Source organism: Strix uralensis, chromosome 21 (genome assembly GCF_047716275.1).
Source record: "Strix uralensis isolate ZFMK-TIS-50842 chromosome 21, bStrUra1, whole genome shotgun sequence".
Classification (NCBI taxonomy): Eukaryota; Metazoa; Chordata; class Aves; order Strigiformes; family Strigidae; genus Strix; species Strix uralensis.
Genome location: NC_133992.1, coordinates 2,760,832 through 2,777,590, shown reverse-complemented (window position 1 = coordinate 2,777,590; position 16,759 = coordinate 2,760,832). Strand labels below are relative to the sequence as shown.

General features: G+C 47.1%; 1 protein-coding gene across 14 annotated transcripts in view; it reads right to left on the bottom strand.

The window, feature by feature from the left end:
• EHMT1 (euchromatic histone lysine methyltransferase 1) overlaps positions 1-16,759 on the bottom strand; it is a 123,422-nt gene that overhangs the window by 29,545 nt on the left and 77,118 nt on the right. For 11 of the 14 annotated variants that reach the window (XM_074891077.1, XM_074891082.1, XM_074891084.1 and 8 more), the window contains 7 exons: positions 12,131-12,308; positions 10,188-10,324; positions 9,097-9,285; positions 8,377-8,457; positions 6,181-6,421; positions 4,338-4,469; positions 2,180-2,325 (listed from right to left, as the gene is read on the bottom strand). In XM_074891077.1, coding sequence (XP_074747178.1) covers positions 2,180-2,325; positions 4,338-4,469; positions 6,181-6,421; positions 8,377-8,457; positions 9,097-9,285; positions 10,188-10,324; positions 12,131-12,308 — 1,104 coding nt within the window. The remainder of the gene's footprint in view (positions 1-2,179; positions 2,326-4,337; positions 4,470-6,180; positions 6,422-8,376; positions 8,458-9,096; positions 9,286-10,187; positions 10,325-12,130; positions 12,309-16,759) is intronic. The other 3 variants (XM_074891088.1, XM_074891086.1, XM_074891089.1) reach the window with 1 other exon arrangement.

The window sequence follows — 16,759 nt, the reverse complement described above, 5'->3', positions numbered from 1 at the left end:
TTCAGCTAAAGTCACATTTTGAGCATGTTTTCCGAAGGATTTCACCAATGTACAGTTCTGGGCTTAAACAGCTGTCTTCTCGTGCACCACCTTGTTCTGTTAATGACAGCAGGCTCCGTAACTGGGGTTCACTTTTCCCAATCAGTGTCATTCGCTGTGCTGCATCAGAAGGATCAGCGCTTCCTTCTGCCCCCCGTTCATACATCTACGACATTTTCACATCCCAGTTGCCACCTGCTAGCATGACGCAATGCTGTTTGGGTTCTGTAAGTTCCTCTTGATAACAACCTTGCTCTCCCCAGATGCCTGGCAAAGGACATTTATGAACTACAAATATAAACATGAAAGGCTGCTACAAGGAAACGTCCCTGCTGAAATCTGTGCGTGGTTTACTGTGCGCTGCCACCACGAGCAGAGGAGTCGGTCAGGAACACGGTGCCTGCTCATCACCAACAGACTGTCCCTCTGGTCTAGCTGAGGTTCGATTTGCTGCTTTTTCCTCAACAAAACTAGGATTTCTCTCTATTTTTTTTAAACTCCACTTCTCCTGCAGAATCAACGCCCCTACAGAAAAAGAGAACGGATTTTAACCTAGGCTCATCATTCACCCCTAGAATCTCTGATTCAACGTACCCAAATTCCAGCTTCAAAGTCTACCTGTGGTTGTGACACCTTGGCTAGACTGATCACCAGTAACACACAGACCTCGGGGGCTGCAGGGGTGGCAGGAGAGTAACATGGCACTGATTATTACTTATGAGCTGAGAAAATTTGATTAAAATGTGAAAAGCTGCACTGTCCAAGTGAGGAAATCTCTGCATTATTATGTCACACTTTATTATTTGCTAGAAAGTCCAAAAAAGTACAAAATTATTAATTGCTATTTTCCAACCATTAGAGAGTGCAGCAGGGTGCTGATAACTATTTATAACATTCTCCAAGGACATGACAGCCTGGAGAACCCACTATTCACACATATAATATTCTTATAACATCTATGAGTCATTTATCCCATTATGAAAAAGAACCTAACATAAAGCACGGCCTTTGCTATTCCTCTCTCGGATTTCTCCACAGACAGAACTGTCAAACCACTGTACACACAAGAAGCAACTCTTTCATAAACCTTTTGTTTATTTAGAAACCCCAGGGTCCCCGTCTCTCCTGTAAGTCTCCAGGGCATTCTCTCATTAATGAATCAATTTTGCCATGCTTTGGAAATTCCCTTCTCTATAGGTACCAGCACACACTAACAGAAGCAGAGCTGGGCTGCAAATCAGATTATTCCCTTCTCCTTCCATCCACCCTTCTCCTGGGATCCTACAGGAGAACTAGTGATACTCTTATTCCTTGTCCTACTACCAGCAAGTATCAGAGCACTGCACTGTGAGTGTGGCTCAGCTGAAGCTTAAAAGAAACTCAAGAATCTCCCAGTAAAAGGCGGATCTGCCGAGCACGTTGCTGTCCTGCAGTCTCACTTTCCAGACTCTGAGAGGGAGTCACTTCTGTCACTTACTTCCACACTTTCAGAACCAGTAGAGCCCAACTAGCCCAGCTGTGATCACTGAAAGGCATCGAGCACAATCATTTTCAGTCAGCCAGACCTGGAGGCTGCGCAGGGTTGCCAGGACATAGGAAGCTTTGTAACAGAAGCCTCTTGGGGGAGGAGGAGAGAGGAAGGCTGGGGCAGACTGAGCCGGCGGAGGGCATGCCAAGTTCCCGAAACTCAAGAGCTGGCTACAGAAAGGTTTGCATCAGCGCCTTCGTAGTCAAGGGAAACCAGCTCCAAGCTTCCTCTGATTGGATTTTCTCACTTTGATGCATGCTAATGTATTTTAGCCCACTTGGCCTGAAGTGTGTCTGTTACATCAACTTGATCCGGCTGCACAGGCCAGGACAAGCAGGAGGGATCCACCCAGCGCCTCTCCAACTGCAGACCACACCACCTCCTCCCTTCGAGTGGCTTCAACCCGACTGTGCGACACGCGCGGAGTGCTGGAGCCCTCAGCTTAGTGAGCAAGATGCTTGCCCTGCCATTCCCACACACCGGCAGGTTCCCAGTCTAGCAGGCTGCAGAGCTCCTCCGTGACCTGACACATGTTCCCAGCACAGCTTTTTATTCTTTATGTCTTTGTCCTCAGCAGAAAAGTCTGCGAGAAGCTGAAAGACAGGCTCCTACCTCGTTATCCACACTCTCCGTGGCCATGCACTGGTTGTTGGCTAGCGTGGTGATCTCTCTGCTTTTGGGGGTTTCCATTCGACAGCTACAGAGGGGGACTTCCTGGAGACCATCCACTTCGATTGCTTCAGGACCATTGGAAAGACCTGGAGTACAGAAGACCAGCAAATCAGCTCTGAAATTCTCTTCCAGGAGAAAGAATGCAGTCCATCAACACCACCCATGTCCTGTGGCATCTTCCCATTCCATTTCCTGAAATGCTCTCAAGGCATTATCTAAACCCCATAAAAAAGACCCCTTCCTTACACCAGTAGGAGTTTGCAAAAGCATCCTGTACTTTTCTAAGTCCAGCCACGCTACAGATGACTATACTGAAATCAAGAATAAGTTAAGAACAGTTTACTCTGAGAAAACCTCAACAAAGGAAAGCAACGATGAAATACAGATTTTTATCAGACTGTCTCCCCTCACCACCTGCCCCACAACACTGCTCTGGCACCAGAAAATTTGTAGGAAACCACGCAGAGTTGGAAATTTGAATAGTTAGTGGAGTGATAAATAGAGAAGACCAGGAAAGCACAAACTTCTATTTGCAGCGGCTTATTACACAGATGGGAAAACAAAATTCCTGGGACTATTTGGTCTCAGCCAACCAAGAATTATTTATTTTGGAAAGAGAACAAACCAGGAAAAAGAAAGCAGCAAGATGCTCAGATGTTCTTGCCTTCTCCTCATCTTTTTCTCTCAGATTTTGAACACCTTCAAACCTATTTAAAGGCGGATAATGGCTTTTGAGGGGGCTCACTGCCAGGTACAGGGGCACAGCGTCAATGTCCTTGTGGCTCCTCTGGATTCAACTCAATCACTAGGTTACCCATGATTGCAAAACACTGGCCTAAAGACAAAGGGGTTGCTTTTGGTCCTCTACTCCTAATCCTACAGAGTTGTAACATCTCTTTGCAACGCTTTCATTGCAGAAGCAAACCCTCAAACATTTGCCTTTGGATTGGTTCACCCTGAAGTGTCCCAAGCTTTCCCTACCCAAGCCTGCTATGGGATTGAGTCCCAGTGAGAAGGAAGCATGCTGCTATTTTTTAAGCTTTCAGAAGGAGAGTTATTTTGTGGCAAAGTTTCAAAGATTAACTTCATTCCTGAAGGAGATTTCTCTTTAGCTGCCCTGGCAATGGCAGCACTCCCCCGGGCAGCACCCTGCCCTTGGCTACAACCCTACCAGCCCAGCGCAAGCTTCTTTCATCTTGTGAGGAGTTTCCTTTGGCCAACAAGTTGCAAGACCAAGCCTAGAGAAGGGTTGGGATATTTCAAGACAAGCAGAGGGAAAGTCCTTGCACTTTTCATGTAAAATCCTGTCAAGATCTTAGAGGTTTAAGAGCTTTTTCTAGGACCACAAATCACAAAGCTCATGCCTCGCCTTCCAAACTGTCGCTTTCATAATCTTTTTGACATCCAGAGGCTCTGGTGAAGGCATCCCTCGTCCATCCTGACCCTCCCTTGGTGGTGAACACTCCCACCCACTCTTTGATGCACCTCTATCAAAAGAGCCAGACAACCTTTGAAAGTGAAAGAGCGACAGAGGACAGACGGACGGGGGACAGAGGGACGGATCCAGCTCAGCCAGAAGGCACCAGATCCAGGGCAAGTTCAGCACTGGAACAGCGGCTGGGCCGAGCACCCAGGAACCCACAGCTAGTGCCTCCTCTGCCCGGGGCTGAACAAGAGTATCCTCGGGGGGGTGGCAGCAGCGATCTGGGGCGATGCTAAATCAGAATGCTTCAAGGAATGGAGGGGAGCTGCTGAGTGGGACGGGAGGGCTGGGACTGCACTTTGGACTCCTTGCTGGGCGTCTTCCTGAGCCACCATATCACAGAATCATCTAGGTTGGAAAAGACCTTGAAGATCACCTAGTCCATGCTCCACCCGAGCCCCATCCCTATTCCGTCCCATTCCCACCCCATCCCCGGAGGTTCCCGGGGGGTCCCGGGCCGGGCGGGCGCTCTGTGGCCAGGCCGGACCCGCAGCCGCCAGGGGGCAGCCGGGCCCCCGCGCGCCGCCCGCCTGCGCCCGGCGGAACAAAGCCCCGGCCCGGCCTGGCGGGGCTCGGCCTGGCGGGGCTCGGCCCGGCTCAGCCCGGCGCACTCACCTCCCGCCGGCGAGGAGAGGATTCCCTTCACCCGGAGATCCAGGGAATCCAGGGACACCTCCATGTACTCCATGCTGTTCTCCTGGCCGGGGCCCTCTCTGCCTCCCAAAGATGGTTTATAGGCTTCGGCACCTAGATGGAAACACACGGGCATTTACACGGCTGGGAGAAAAAATAATAAACAAACTGCGTGCAAGCCCGTGCGGGTGTAAGGGCCATATTTACGTGAGCAGGCTGTACGCAGGCTCCTCGGAGAGGCCATGAGTACAGATGCACATAGAATTATGAAAATGCAACATCTGGGCATATATGGCACGATTGATCTCTTATTTCACTCCCTGTCTGATCAGACAAATTTTCCACTTCCACTTACGCAGGTAACAACAACAAAAAAAAAAAGAATAAATGAGACAAGTTCTGCCTCTGAAAGGCACATCTGCCTGCTGCCGTAGTGCATCGGCAGCGGAAGCTTAAATGGCACAAGGAAGGGATGAAACCGGGGCTCAGCACATCGTCCTGTCTCCGACCTGCAGCAAAGGGCCCCAGGTACAGCCCGGCTGGGCAGAGCGAACCGGCTAATCATGTACGTCGTGAAGAGGACGAGGCAGGTGACATTCAGCTTAATGGGAGGGGAAAAACATAAAAGCCAAGTTCTGGCTCTAAGTGAAGAAAGCTGCTGCCGGGAAGAGATGGCATGGGGATCCCTCGCTGGGAAGAGATTGCATGGGGACCCCTCGGAGCCTCTGTGGGAATTGTCAATCTCTTCACACTCCCTTGGCTTCACTTTCTCTCCTGGTTTGCTTCTCCCACCCTGGCTTGGCCAAGAGACTTTCGTTAGCCTGGAAGACTGGCTGCCACCTTTACTGAGGGGGCAGAAAACCAGACTGCGTCTGAAGTGAAGAATTAGCTTTTTGCTCTGAAAGGAATCAACGGTCCCTACTTCATCTTGAGAAAGGGGCTGTCTTGGGAGGAAGAGGAGCAAGCCAGATGACTGACAAACCCCAGGCACAGACCAAAGGCTGAAACATGGTCATTCAGCTCAGAAGTAGCCACACACCTGCTGATTAGAAATGGCCTGTTCAAAAAGAATTAGCAAGCATGGAAGAATAAACCCTTAGATGGCAATGGATGTGTGAAACCTTAATAACGAAGCTGAAGGCACAGCTTCACTTCAGAGACTATCCACTTTTTTTCATCCATGTTGTTACCTTTCCTGAAAAAGAAGTATCACATCCAGCCTGCACTCCTGGCTCTCCCCACCCCACAGCTTTCAGAAGACAAAGGCCACTGAAAACTTTGAGTGCTGGGTAACTTAGATCAAACAAGAATGACCACCTGAACAATGGCCACACCACAAGTTGGGCCAGAGGTAGCTCATTACAGATGTTGTGGTGCTTCCAGAATAAGCAAAGACAACCTGCACAATCCATTCAGCTGGACAAACCTTCATACAGAAGCAACTGAGCATCACTCTGGGGTGGTTCTTCCTTTCCCTTCTGCATCTAACCACACTCCCCAAGCTCATGAGATATGAGTCCCCACGGACATGGGAGCATGAGGTCTTTTTTGGATACTCTAAAATAAAGTAAGTCCATTAAAAAAAAAATATTCCTCCATCATGCCAAGGATAAAGCCACCTCGTATGTATTCTGCTGTTACAGTGTGCACACCAACAGCTACGGCCAGTGAGATGCAAGTTCACACCCTGGTTTATCACACAGCCCATCCCCGTAAAGGAAGAGCGAGCTCTGCAGACAGCCACTGCCTTACAGCCTCAGGTCCTCACCCCTCCACCTGGAAGGCTAACTGCTGTGTAGTTAAGGAACAAAACACAATTAGTTACCTAGCACACTGGCTTGTTTCTTTTTATTCCTCCGTCTCCTCTTGCGGGTGGGTTTCAGCCATGGACTGTCCGTCTTTCCTTTCCTCTTCAGCAGCTTCTTCTTGACACTGGACTCTGAGCTCTGAATAACCAGAGAGGCCACGTGCATGTAAGGCATGTTGGCATCAGCGTCCCAGCAGTCCTTTGCGCCCATGCGAAAGAGACTTCTCGCAGCTTGAGTTATGCGAAAAGGCCTTAAGGACTGGGGGTTTGAAATCAAGTGGTGCTAAGATGTCTTTATAGTGCCGAAAAGGAAACACAAGCACACGTGTGGGTGTATTTCCTGTCATTTCAATAGTGCATGCTTCACTTTCTCTTCCATATCAGCTCTTACACCACACTCATTGCAGTAGTAGCCAAGCACCTCCACACAGCAATGCAAGTATGCAGACACATGCACACTTCTAGCTTCTTCCCAGAAAAATTGTGTTTTTTTCGAACTAAAATATGCACATTGCTCCACAGTCATGCTAGAAAATGCCCACAAAAACCTGCCTTGCACCTGAAGAGCCACCTTATGGCGTTGGGATGGACCTGGGGGAATTGAACTCTACAGTAGTAGAGCAGCCCCCTTTCTCAGCAAGGTACAGAGTAGCATGGACTAATCATGCAGCAAATATTCAGACACATACATGAATCTAAACAGGGTTTGGGTTTTGGTTTAAAAAAATACAGTTGTCTGGGGTGGGTTTTCAAAGTCAACATTGGAATGGGGAATCCAGCACCCCAACGCTCTGAGGCAGTCTTCAACGCATCAATCACAAAATTCACGTTCAAATCAAAACTGTCAGCTCCTGATGCTTATCCATCTCCCACCAAAGCCTATGAAAAACCTCCTGCTACCATTAACAGCGGCTGGATCAGGCCCTACCTTCACGGGAAGCTGGTGCTGCACCATGCCCTGTTATCACAGTGAGCGAAGCCAGGCAAAGCGCTGAGCCCTGGCTCTCCGGGGCAGCTCTACGGTGTGTCTACGCTGCCCCCAGGAACCGTCCCTGAGCGTGGGCTCAGTTATAACCCGCCACGTGGCTTATACCAATTGCATCAAGCTGCTTGTGGGGGAGAGGTTTGTGTTTGAGCCAGTCCCTGTCTGAGGAACTGACTGACTCACCACATATGAGCAGAGCAAAAACCACCGTCTAGGATGTGGAGATATGACTTGGGAGTTTGGACTTGACTGCAAGCTCAACCCCTGGTTTGAGCTAATGCTACAGACTGGCCTCAGCTACCCACAGACAGGGGCAGGCTACACAGCCCCTGCTCCTTGGTCCTCCCTGGCTTCCGTAGTGTCAGAGCACAAGGAACAAGACCCTAAAGAGCTTGAACAATTCACTTGGTACAGTCATTTCTACCTTCAGCTCAAAACATCAAGAAAATGAAGCCAATAATTTTCTCAAGGTGACTGAAGAGTTGGGGTGCCTTAAATGCTGGCTCCTCAACTTGAGATGCTGTGGAAAGGGAGCAAAATTTTTAAGTAAAGAGGAAGGTGGGGGACAGAGACAATCAATGAACAACAATTTAAATTTAAAAAAAAAAAAATTCTCTTCACCAGCCATCTAAAAATAAAAAGTAAAAATCACCAGCAGCTGGTGAAAGTCTTGCCCTAGTACTACAGAGACAACCTCCAAGGGAGAGTGTTTGTCTGTGTGCTATTTGTATGACTCCCTGACAAGAGCTGCTCATCTGGTACCATGAGGTGGCATGTCAGATCAGTGTGAATTTACGCTGTGGGCTGGGCTAGAGGGTTTGTGAACAACTGCACCTGAGCTCCGAAAAGCAGTGCAGAGCTTCAGGTTGTTAAGAAAACATTGCTGGCTCCTACCACTAGCCAAGTCTGCATCTGAAGAATTTAAGGATCCTTAAATATTTCTACTAATTTTCAAATGATTAAAAGCAGTCAACACCTTGTTGAAAACAACAAACAAAAGCCCATTAATTAGCATCAGAAAGCAAGCAATTGTATCACAGATCAGGGTTAAGCACCTTGTGGAAAACAATACTCTGTGTGTGGGTGGTTTCAGAGAGTGAGTTTTGTCAAAGAGACATGAAAGTGCACCGCTTTGCTCTCTTGCTCTCTCTCTTTCTGGCGGCAGTGCAAAGGGAAAATTATTATCAACAGGACAAAGACTGAAAGACATATTTAGCAGCCAGGCTTACCAAGTCAGACTCATCTCCATCTTCCTCCTCCTCCCCAGACTCTCCAGAATCTTGTTCCTCCTCAGACTCGCCATCATCAATCTGCAGCCACCATTTGCCCAAGAACAGAAAAAATCTGTCAGGTCAGGTCTCTCAAAGCAGAGCACCCCCCCATCATCCTGCTGCGCCCAGCACCCAGCCCCAGCCTGCACATGCACTGACAGAATTTCCAGGACAAGAACTCCAAGGCTGTTAACACAGGTCATGGTACATCCATGGCAACGGCACAGGGGGGAAAAACTCAACCTCAGAAGAAAGTTTTCCAACCAAATGTTAACTTCCTTGATTATCCAAAACCAGCCTCATGTCTCCATTATGTATCACGATTTGGGGAAAAAAAGAACTAAACCAATTTTAGTGCTTTACCAGCTTGTTACAAGCAAGATTAGGAAGATGTCTCTTACTGGTTCAGTGAATCCCATAACTAAATGTGGAGGGGGTTCTGCATGTATAGTGGACCACAGACTTTATGTAGCAAGGCTGAAACTGAGGGATAGGTGGGGAGGTACAATGGGGAGCAGGAAATGGTCTTCAAAAAGCCTCGCTACCACTGCTGTGCTTTCTGACATCCTGCAGGCTAAGAAAACCTAGAAATTGTCTCAACTCGTGCCACTCCTATCCCACGTGTACAAGCAGTGTCCCATCCTGCTCCCTGAAGTCCTGCACAGGGCATGTGAATACCTTTCTGGCATTGTCTGCATCGGATGCGCTGTCTTTAGAGGTCCTATTATCATCTGCAGGAAACACAGCTGCCTGTTCTGCTCCATGATCATCCTCCTCTTCCAACTCATCAGAGTCTTCCTCTTCAGAGTCTACATCTATGCTTTCCCCGTTCACGTGAGGGCTGGCATCACCCAGGTCCTTTTCACTCTGAAAGTCGCCCAAGCACATAAGCCATAAGGACAACATCAATTCATAGGACAGAGCAGCTGAACCCAACCCAGAGCACCTCTGTGCTAGGAGCCTTGAAGCTGCCAGGGGAAAGCTGGCTACGTGTCCCTCCAGAGCTCTTCCATGCTGCCAGCAAAGCCAGCCTGAGACCTGCCATGTGTCACCTAACCCTGTCGATCTGGGGACCGAGGAGCCTCGAGGAGTCATTCCAGACTGATGTGGTTGTACGAGGCATTAAGGGGAGGAGGGCTGCTGGGCAGGAGCCTTCAGACAGACCCCTGCAGTCTAGTTCAAACATTGAAGGGCAGCTCCACTGAGAGTGCAAGAAGGTTTCTAAGGAATGCAAAAAGGAAGTTAAATCACAGAGGGATTTTCACTCCCCTCCATGAAAGCCTAGCACTGTTCTCCTTGAATTCAAAGACCAAAACTTCAGGGCATGGATTGCAGCAAAAGCAGAATTTGATCAGGAGTGAGTCTCTGTCTACACCTTTTTAAGCAACCAGTTGTTCTGCCATACAGCCTCAAGCAGCAACACTAGACAGTTACCTTGAGGACACAAAACAAAAAGTTACTACATGGGGTATCCTCGAAATCTCTCGAGTTCCACAGGACTCATGGGACAGAAGGGGAACATTCACTGCAAAACCTTAGTTTAAGAGCTGGTATCTGAACAGTCACTCTCAAAAAGCCATTTTCAAAGCAGCAGGCTGCTACGGGCAGGATGGTGTTGCCAGAGAGAAGATATAGACCCAGAACAGAAGATGCTGACCCCAACAAGCCAGCACGTACATTCCTGTGCCTATACATGGGGTTGGTGTGCCAGGACAAGGGACGTGTACGATGACAACAAACATGTCCAGCGGGCTCCACGCTCCCCTTACCTTGGCACCCGCAGAGGAATGAGTTATGCTCTTAAACATCTCAATCATTGTTCTCTGTTTTAACACTTTGGTCTTTTTCTTGGGAACCAGGCTATAGGTTCCCATTCTCCGTTTTTTCTTCCGAGATACTGCAGCAGCTGGAAAGGAGAAGCAAAAGAAACCCTAAGTTTTCTCAGGAATGAAAAGAAGAAGGATAGAGAGTAGAGGCTGTACTGAGGGGAAATGACATTTGAGGGCACGATCTGAGAAAAAAGCTTCCCACTCCAACTAATTTATTTACAAGTCAACCAAAAGATCACACACACACACACACACACACACATGCAAACACACAAAGAGCTTCCTGCCAGTGTTGCAAACCTACCCAAATTCTGAGTATCCTCTCCACACTCCTTCTGGCCTTTACATCACCATACACAATATCAAATCCTTAAATTAGCCTGTGTTTGGAAGCATTGCTGATGCCGTAGGACACTGAATAGAATCCAACTTGCTCAAATAGATACTGCAAAGCTAATAATACCAACCTACAATGAAAGATATCATACAATAACTGAAGAACACACAGGGAAAAGGTACCTTAAATAAAGAGCCATTTGCCATTTAACCTCATTTCACACCTACTGTGGAAGTTTGTTTGATTCCTTTCACTACTTTGATTGGGTCTTAATTTGTTAAGTCTCCCTTCTGGCCTTCTAATCAAATCAGACATCACACCTCACTGCCTGATGTTGTCTTTGGTGAATACACATCAGAAGGATGCTTAGTGCGGGCTCTTTTAAGAATAGCTACAGCAGGGAACAGCCAGCTTCAGCACAAGCATTATTGTTTGCAGCCCGTTCCTTGAAAGCATTTCTTCACCTCCCAGTATGATGAAATTTCACCAGTGGAAGAGACCTCTCCAAAAATCTGTTAACCCGATTAAATTTATTTACAAGGATGTAGTTTATGGTAACCAGTTGTTGCAGTGATATACGAAGTCCCTCAGAATTGATAGAAAATCACATAGGAAAATGGGATGAAAGTGTCTCCTCTAATAACAAGTTTTGTCAGAAGATCCTCGGTGTGGTGGTGCCTGACAGCGCACACCTACCTGCCCACCCCGCCTGGGAGGGACCTGCATCCCGTGAAACAAGGCGGCGCAGGAAGGGCTGCGTGGTGGGTGCTCCCTGCAGAGCAGGAAACTGCTGGACTTCACTTGGGAGGCTGCTTTAACAGGGGACTGCAAGAATATACCCTGTACAACACCCAGAAGTGACCAGAAGGGAGTGCAGAGGACACAAGCATCACGCTGGCAGCACAACAGCCACTTGCAGTGAAGTGTCCAGATGAAACAGCATCCGTCAGACAAGGTCCATGGCACCAGCGCTACTGATGCCAGCAGGAAAGGAAATTCAGCAAGAAGAAGGTACTAACAGGGGTTTCAGTCCTTGTTAACCTGCCTCATCTGCCACTCAACCACACATACAGAATCACAGAATCATTCAGGTTGGAAAAGACCCTTGGGATCATTGAGTCCAACCCTCAGCCCGACTCTACAAAGTTCTCCCCTACACCACATCCCCCCACAGCTCATCCAAACGACCCTTAAACACATCCAGGGATGGGGACTCCACCCCCTCCCTGGGCAGCCTATTCCACTCTCTGACCACTCTTTCTGGGAAAATTTTTTTCCTAATGCCCAGCCTGAACCTCCCCTGTTGCAGTTTAAAGCCGTTCCCTCTTGTTCTGTCACTAATCACCTGTGAGAAGAGACCAGCACCAACCTCTCTACAATGTCCTTCCAGGGAGCTGTAGAGAGTGATGAGGTCTCCCCTCAGCCTTCTCCTCCTCAAACTAAACAGTCCCAGCTCCTTCAATCGCTCCTCATAGGATTTATTCTCCAGGCAAACACACATGTGGGAGGTGGGTGCTGCTAGGGATTTGAACTCTGTCCTTTATACCTGACTGTGACTTCGTGGTGGCCACATAGCTCTGGTTCTGAGGTAGTGACTGGTGAAGGCCTGGGAGAGAGGGCAACGGCAACGGCTTCCCAAACTCCAGGATGTTTTTGTTGCCTTCCTCCTTGGATTCTTTTTGATCTCTGCTGTCTCTCCCATCTTTGGGGTCTTTACTTGCATGCTGGAAAACAAAATGCAGTTAAATTGAGCCTCTGCATTAAAGACAAATAATCAGAAAATAAATTTAATTCCTTTCTCTCAAGCATAAACACTTTCATTTGAAGACAAGACCAGACATTCAAAGCAAAAGCACACAGCCCCTCCTCTAGCACATAATGTTACTTTGCCTAAAGACTGCAAAACACTCTCAGTCTGCTGCTCCTTCACTTGTTGAAGGCTGCTGCCTTTGAAGGTGAAGGGTTACCTTGCAGAGGCAGAGTGGCAGATCCAAAGAACTGCAGATAATGAAAAGGATCAGACACTATTTACACAGGCATTTGGTTGGCTCTGGAGAAGAAGAACAAATGCAACAAATACACCTGTTCCTTGAAACACGTCCCAGGTGCAGCTGTCACATCAAGCATGCACGAGAACAGGCTGGCAGAGACGTTTCAGAAGAGCAGGCAGCAACGGGAAGGGATCCTTCCTTTCGGACAGCATTTAGCACAATCAGGTCTTAGCAAAGGCTCCCACCTCTAGCCTAGCACACACCAAAACACTGGCAAAGAAGGTATTAGCTTGACATTGCAGGTTCATCTATAGCACTATCACTGCCTGTCCAAGAGAAAGGCCTGTCCAAGCTGACTCGAAACCAGTTAGCGCAGGTACTCCTGATCTACCTGTTGCAACACCAAACACAGGGCAGGCTACAAGCTCCTACTGAAAACCAAGAGAATTCTGGAGTTGCTGCTGGAGCCAGGCTCCCAGGCACCAAGGCAGCTTTCATCCGCTCTGATTCAGGCTTGTGCTCAACGCAAAGCCTCATCCAGCACCTTTGGTGATGAAATCAGGGTTCCAACAGCTCCACATCCCACAGCACTGCACCTTTTGTAGCAACCACTGTATTAACAGAGTGGGGTAAATGCTGCCACTCTGATTTGACGTTTTACACTGGATTTGCCTCTTATTTAACAGATGAGTCAGCTGCATCCACACTTCTCCATACACTGTCCACTCAACTGTCAAGTAGGAGGCAGGTTTGACAGAGATGTGCCAGAAAACCAAGAGCACAGTTAGCAGATTACAAGCTCCGCAGTGGCAATGTTTTAGTGCTGCTCCACTTGCAGAAAAGTACTTCTTACAGGACTTCTGAGCAACAGCTGAAATACCAAAACAGAAAGAGGAACCCAGGCAAAAGAAAGGAAGGAATAAAAAGCAGCAAGGAATAAAAACACTCTTTAAAGTCCAGGTTCAGATAGGCACTCTTTGACACTGCTTTCAAGTAGTGCGACCTTGTGAACAAATGGGGAAGCGACTGATTTTCCTAATTACAGCTCTGCCATGTGCACACTGCTGGCAGAAAGCAAGGACTCAGTCACAGACAGAAAAGCTGTAATGATAATCAAAAATGACCCGCATAAAAAGGCCATCAAATTGCCAATGATTCCTGCATCAAGCCCATAACTTATGGCTGAATTGCCACATTTTTTCTTAAAAGGCATCTAGACTTGGATTAACGATTTCAAAGATGACAAATCTACCATATCCTTTGATATGTTGTTCCAACGCTTAATTGCTCTCACTGTCAAATAATTAAATGCATTATGCTTTTTCAACTAAATTAAAAAGCCCTGTATCATCAGAAACTCTCACTCCAAGTAGATACTTATGGACTATGACCAACTTTTTTTTTTTTTTTAACTTTCTCTTCAACAAGCTTAATAGAATGGGCAAATTGAGTGTTCATGGGATCATTTTCTGAATACTGGATCACTCCTGAGACTGCTCCCACTTGTTCTACTCCTTAAAAAATGTACGTCAGGAGTGCTGGGCACAGTATGCCGATAATAGTCTCAACAATACTATTTATACCTCTTAAAAGTCCCTAGTTTATAGATCTAAAGGTTAACGGTAACTCTTGGCTACAGGATTATTCGGAGAATTCCCAAGTCCCCTGGAACATCCACTGCTTTCCATTTTTAACTTAAAATTAGAAAAATGAGCTTGGGAGAGGCAGATCTGATGCAGAGCTGGCTGTAACAAGTGTACATAAGGGCTGCATATTTTGTCCTTTAAGTGCAGGCTCTTGCAACTGGTCTTCTGATAAAATGTGCTGTTACTCCCAAACATCAAGAATTCACATTCAGACCATGCCAGACTGTTTGGAAGAACATAATCAAATTTTAAATGAAAAAGTAGTATGTTATTAGCTTGGGGTTTTTCTCTCCCCCTGTAATTACAATATGGAAATAAATTAAAAATCTTCAATAGGGCTGCATGACAACTGTTAAATGTGACTTTTGCATGGCAATTCTGGTAAAACAGTTTTTAAAATCAAATTAAGCCTTGTGAGATCTGGATTATTACTTGGAGGCATATGCAGCAATGCTAAAGAACATGAATTCCCGCAGAGAGGTGACCAGATCTCTCAGGAAGCCTGATGGCACAGGAAGCTGAGCAGGCCAGCAGTAAAACATATATCTCTTTCACATGTGTATATATACATAAAAAATACTAAATCCAAGGACTGTAATAAAAAGGATCAGCAAACATTTGAAAGCAGTTATACTCAGTTTTCTCACCATGTTTCTTCAATGTTAGTGGGATAAAAGAGTTACATCTTTGCTGTTCTTATTAAATTTTACTTTCCCACAAGTAGAGTGTTTAGTGGATGAAACTTTATTCTTTTCCCATTTCTAATGTCTCTGAGTTCTGCCAGATTCTTAACTCACACCTGTAGGTACAGCCAATACTGGTCTCCTACACTGAGCTTTTATTCTCCGCTCTGCCTGCTCCAAATTTAAACACTCCCAGATAAGAGGCTTTGCTAATTCAGCACACTGGTCTGCTGGGAAATTTCTTCTTCTTCCTTAAAATCCCATTACGCTGGCCAAGAGCTGGTTCAGGCATACCTGGGCCCTTCCTCACCAAGATATTCTGCATCCTTCGCTGCCCAGGTTAGAACCAGCACATCACCCCGCTCAGCAGAGGAGAGTGGGCAGGTCCAAATAAAAGAAGCAAAGGCAAAAGACAGACTGTGCATTTGGGAGTGGGGCAAGTGGGTGCTAGGCTGTGTTTGAGGCACAACAGACTCCTATCAAAGCAAAAGAGAAACAAAAAATTACAGTGATCCACTTAAACACAAAGCTGACAGATCCACCTGCAAGCCCCCAGCACCATCCGAGGACTTCTCAAAATGCTGCGCATCCATTTAGCTCCAGCGAGTTTCCTGCTGGGGAAAAGGCTGTCCAAGGACAACCTCAGATGAAGGTTTCTCCTGCAGAAGAGGCAGGACAGGACCCAGCTCTAAGCCACCTCTGTGGGCTACACTGGTAGAGCTGACAGCAATTAATGCTCCTGTCATGTGCCACCTTCTTCCAGTTTCATGACGGAGGGGTTCCTCCTGCCCTCCCTGTTCCTAGCGCAAGGCACAGCATCAAGCAGTTATCTATAAACTGCTTGCAGCTCAGTATCCATCCAAGCAAACTCTTGCTCCTTGGCTTACGGCCTCCCTTCCCTTTTCCCAGCAGAGGACACTGGTGCTGGCAAGGCACAAAGGCCGTTGCAAAGAGCTGGCAGTGAACCCAGTGGAGCTGACTGCTACTCAACATCTACTCATCCAATTTGCTGTGACAAATCCTATCGTGTTCCTGTTTCATTTCCTGAGGATCCAGAATCCTCCGCTAAAGGTGGAAAATGCCAGTCCGACAATGCTGAAGTCTGCACCAGAAGTGACCATGCACAGCTTTCAGTGATCTGTTGGGCACGAACTGATCTGCTAAGCAGACTAACGAGGACACGCACATTTTGAGTAGCCCGCATTTTTAACGAAGCAGACTCCTACGCTCAGAAACTGGATGAAGATCATCCTCCTTCACTTAAACCAACAAACATACAAGAGAGCAGAGATGCTTTCATCTAACACCTACATGGCCTCCACTGCAAACAGCAAAATTAAAGGTGAGAAGCACTATTCCTGACCCTAGAGAAACTTCATTGCTGTGTGTTATCCTTGTCCAAAACAGCCATGGTCTTTTTCTTTTTCCCCCAATTATATTTAACACTCAAGCACAGTTTTCATCTACAGTTTTAGAGAAGTATGGTGAGGAGACTCCTGTGCAAAGGCAACTCTCCAGGACGCTGTCTGAGCACGTTCACATGCTGTCCTAACCACCACGTGTGGGCCACTGGAGGCTAAGAAAGGACCAAAACTGATTGAGAAAGAAACCGCGTCGCTCATGTCTTATTTCTTGCAGCTTCTCATGTGGCATCAGCTCATCCTATGCAAAAGGCTGTAAAGTCACTATTTCATGTTGGGCATTGCAAGGAATAGTCCAGAAGCTGAAGACAGCTATTCCAAGGCTCAGAACAATGCTTCCAGAGATGCTTGTGTCTGGAAACAGCAAAAATGGGACCACAACTACGTCTGACACGATTATGAGAGAAATAGTCAAGAGAACTGCTTAGGTTGGT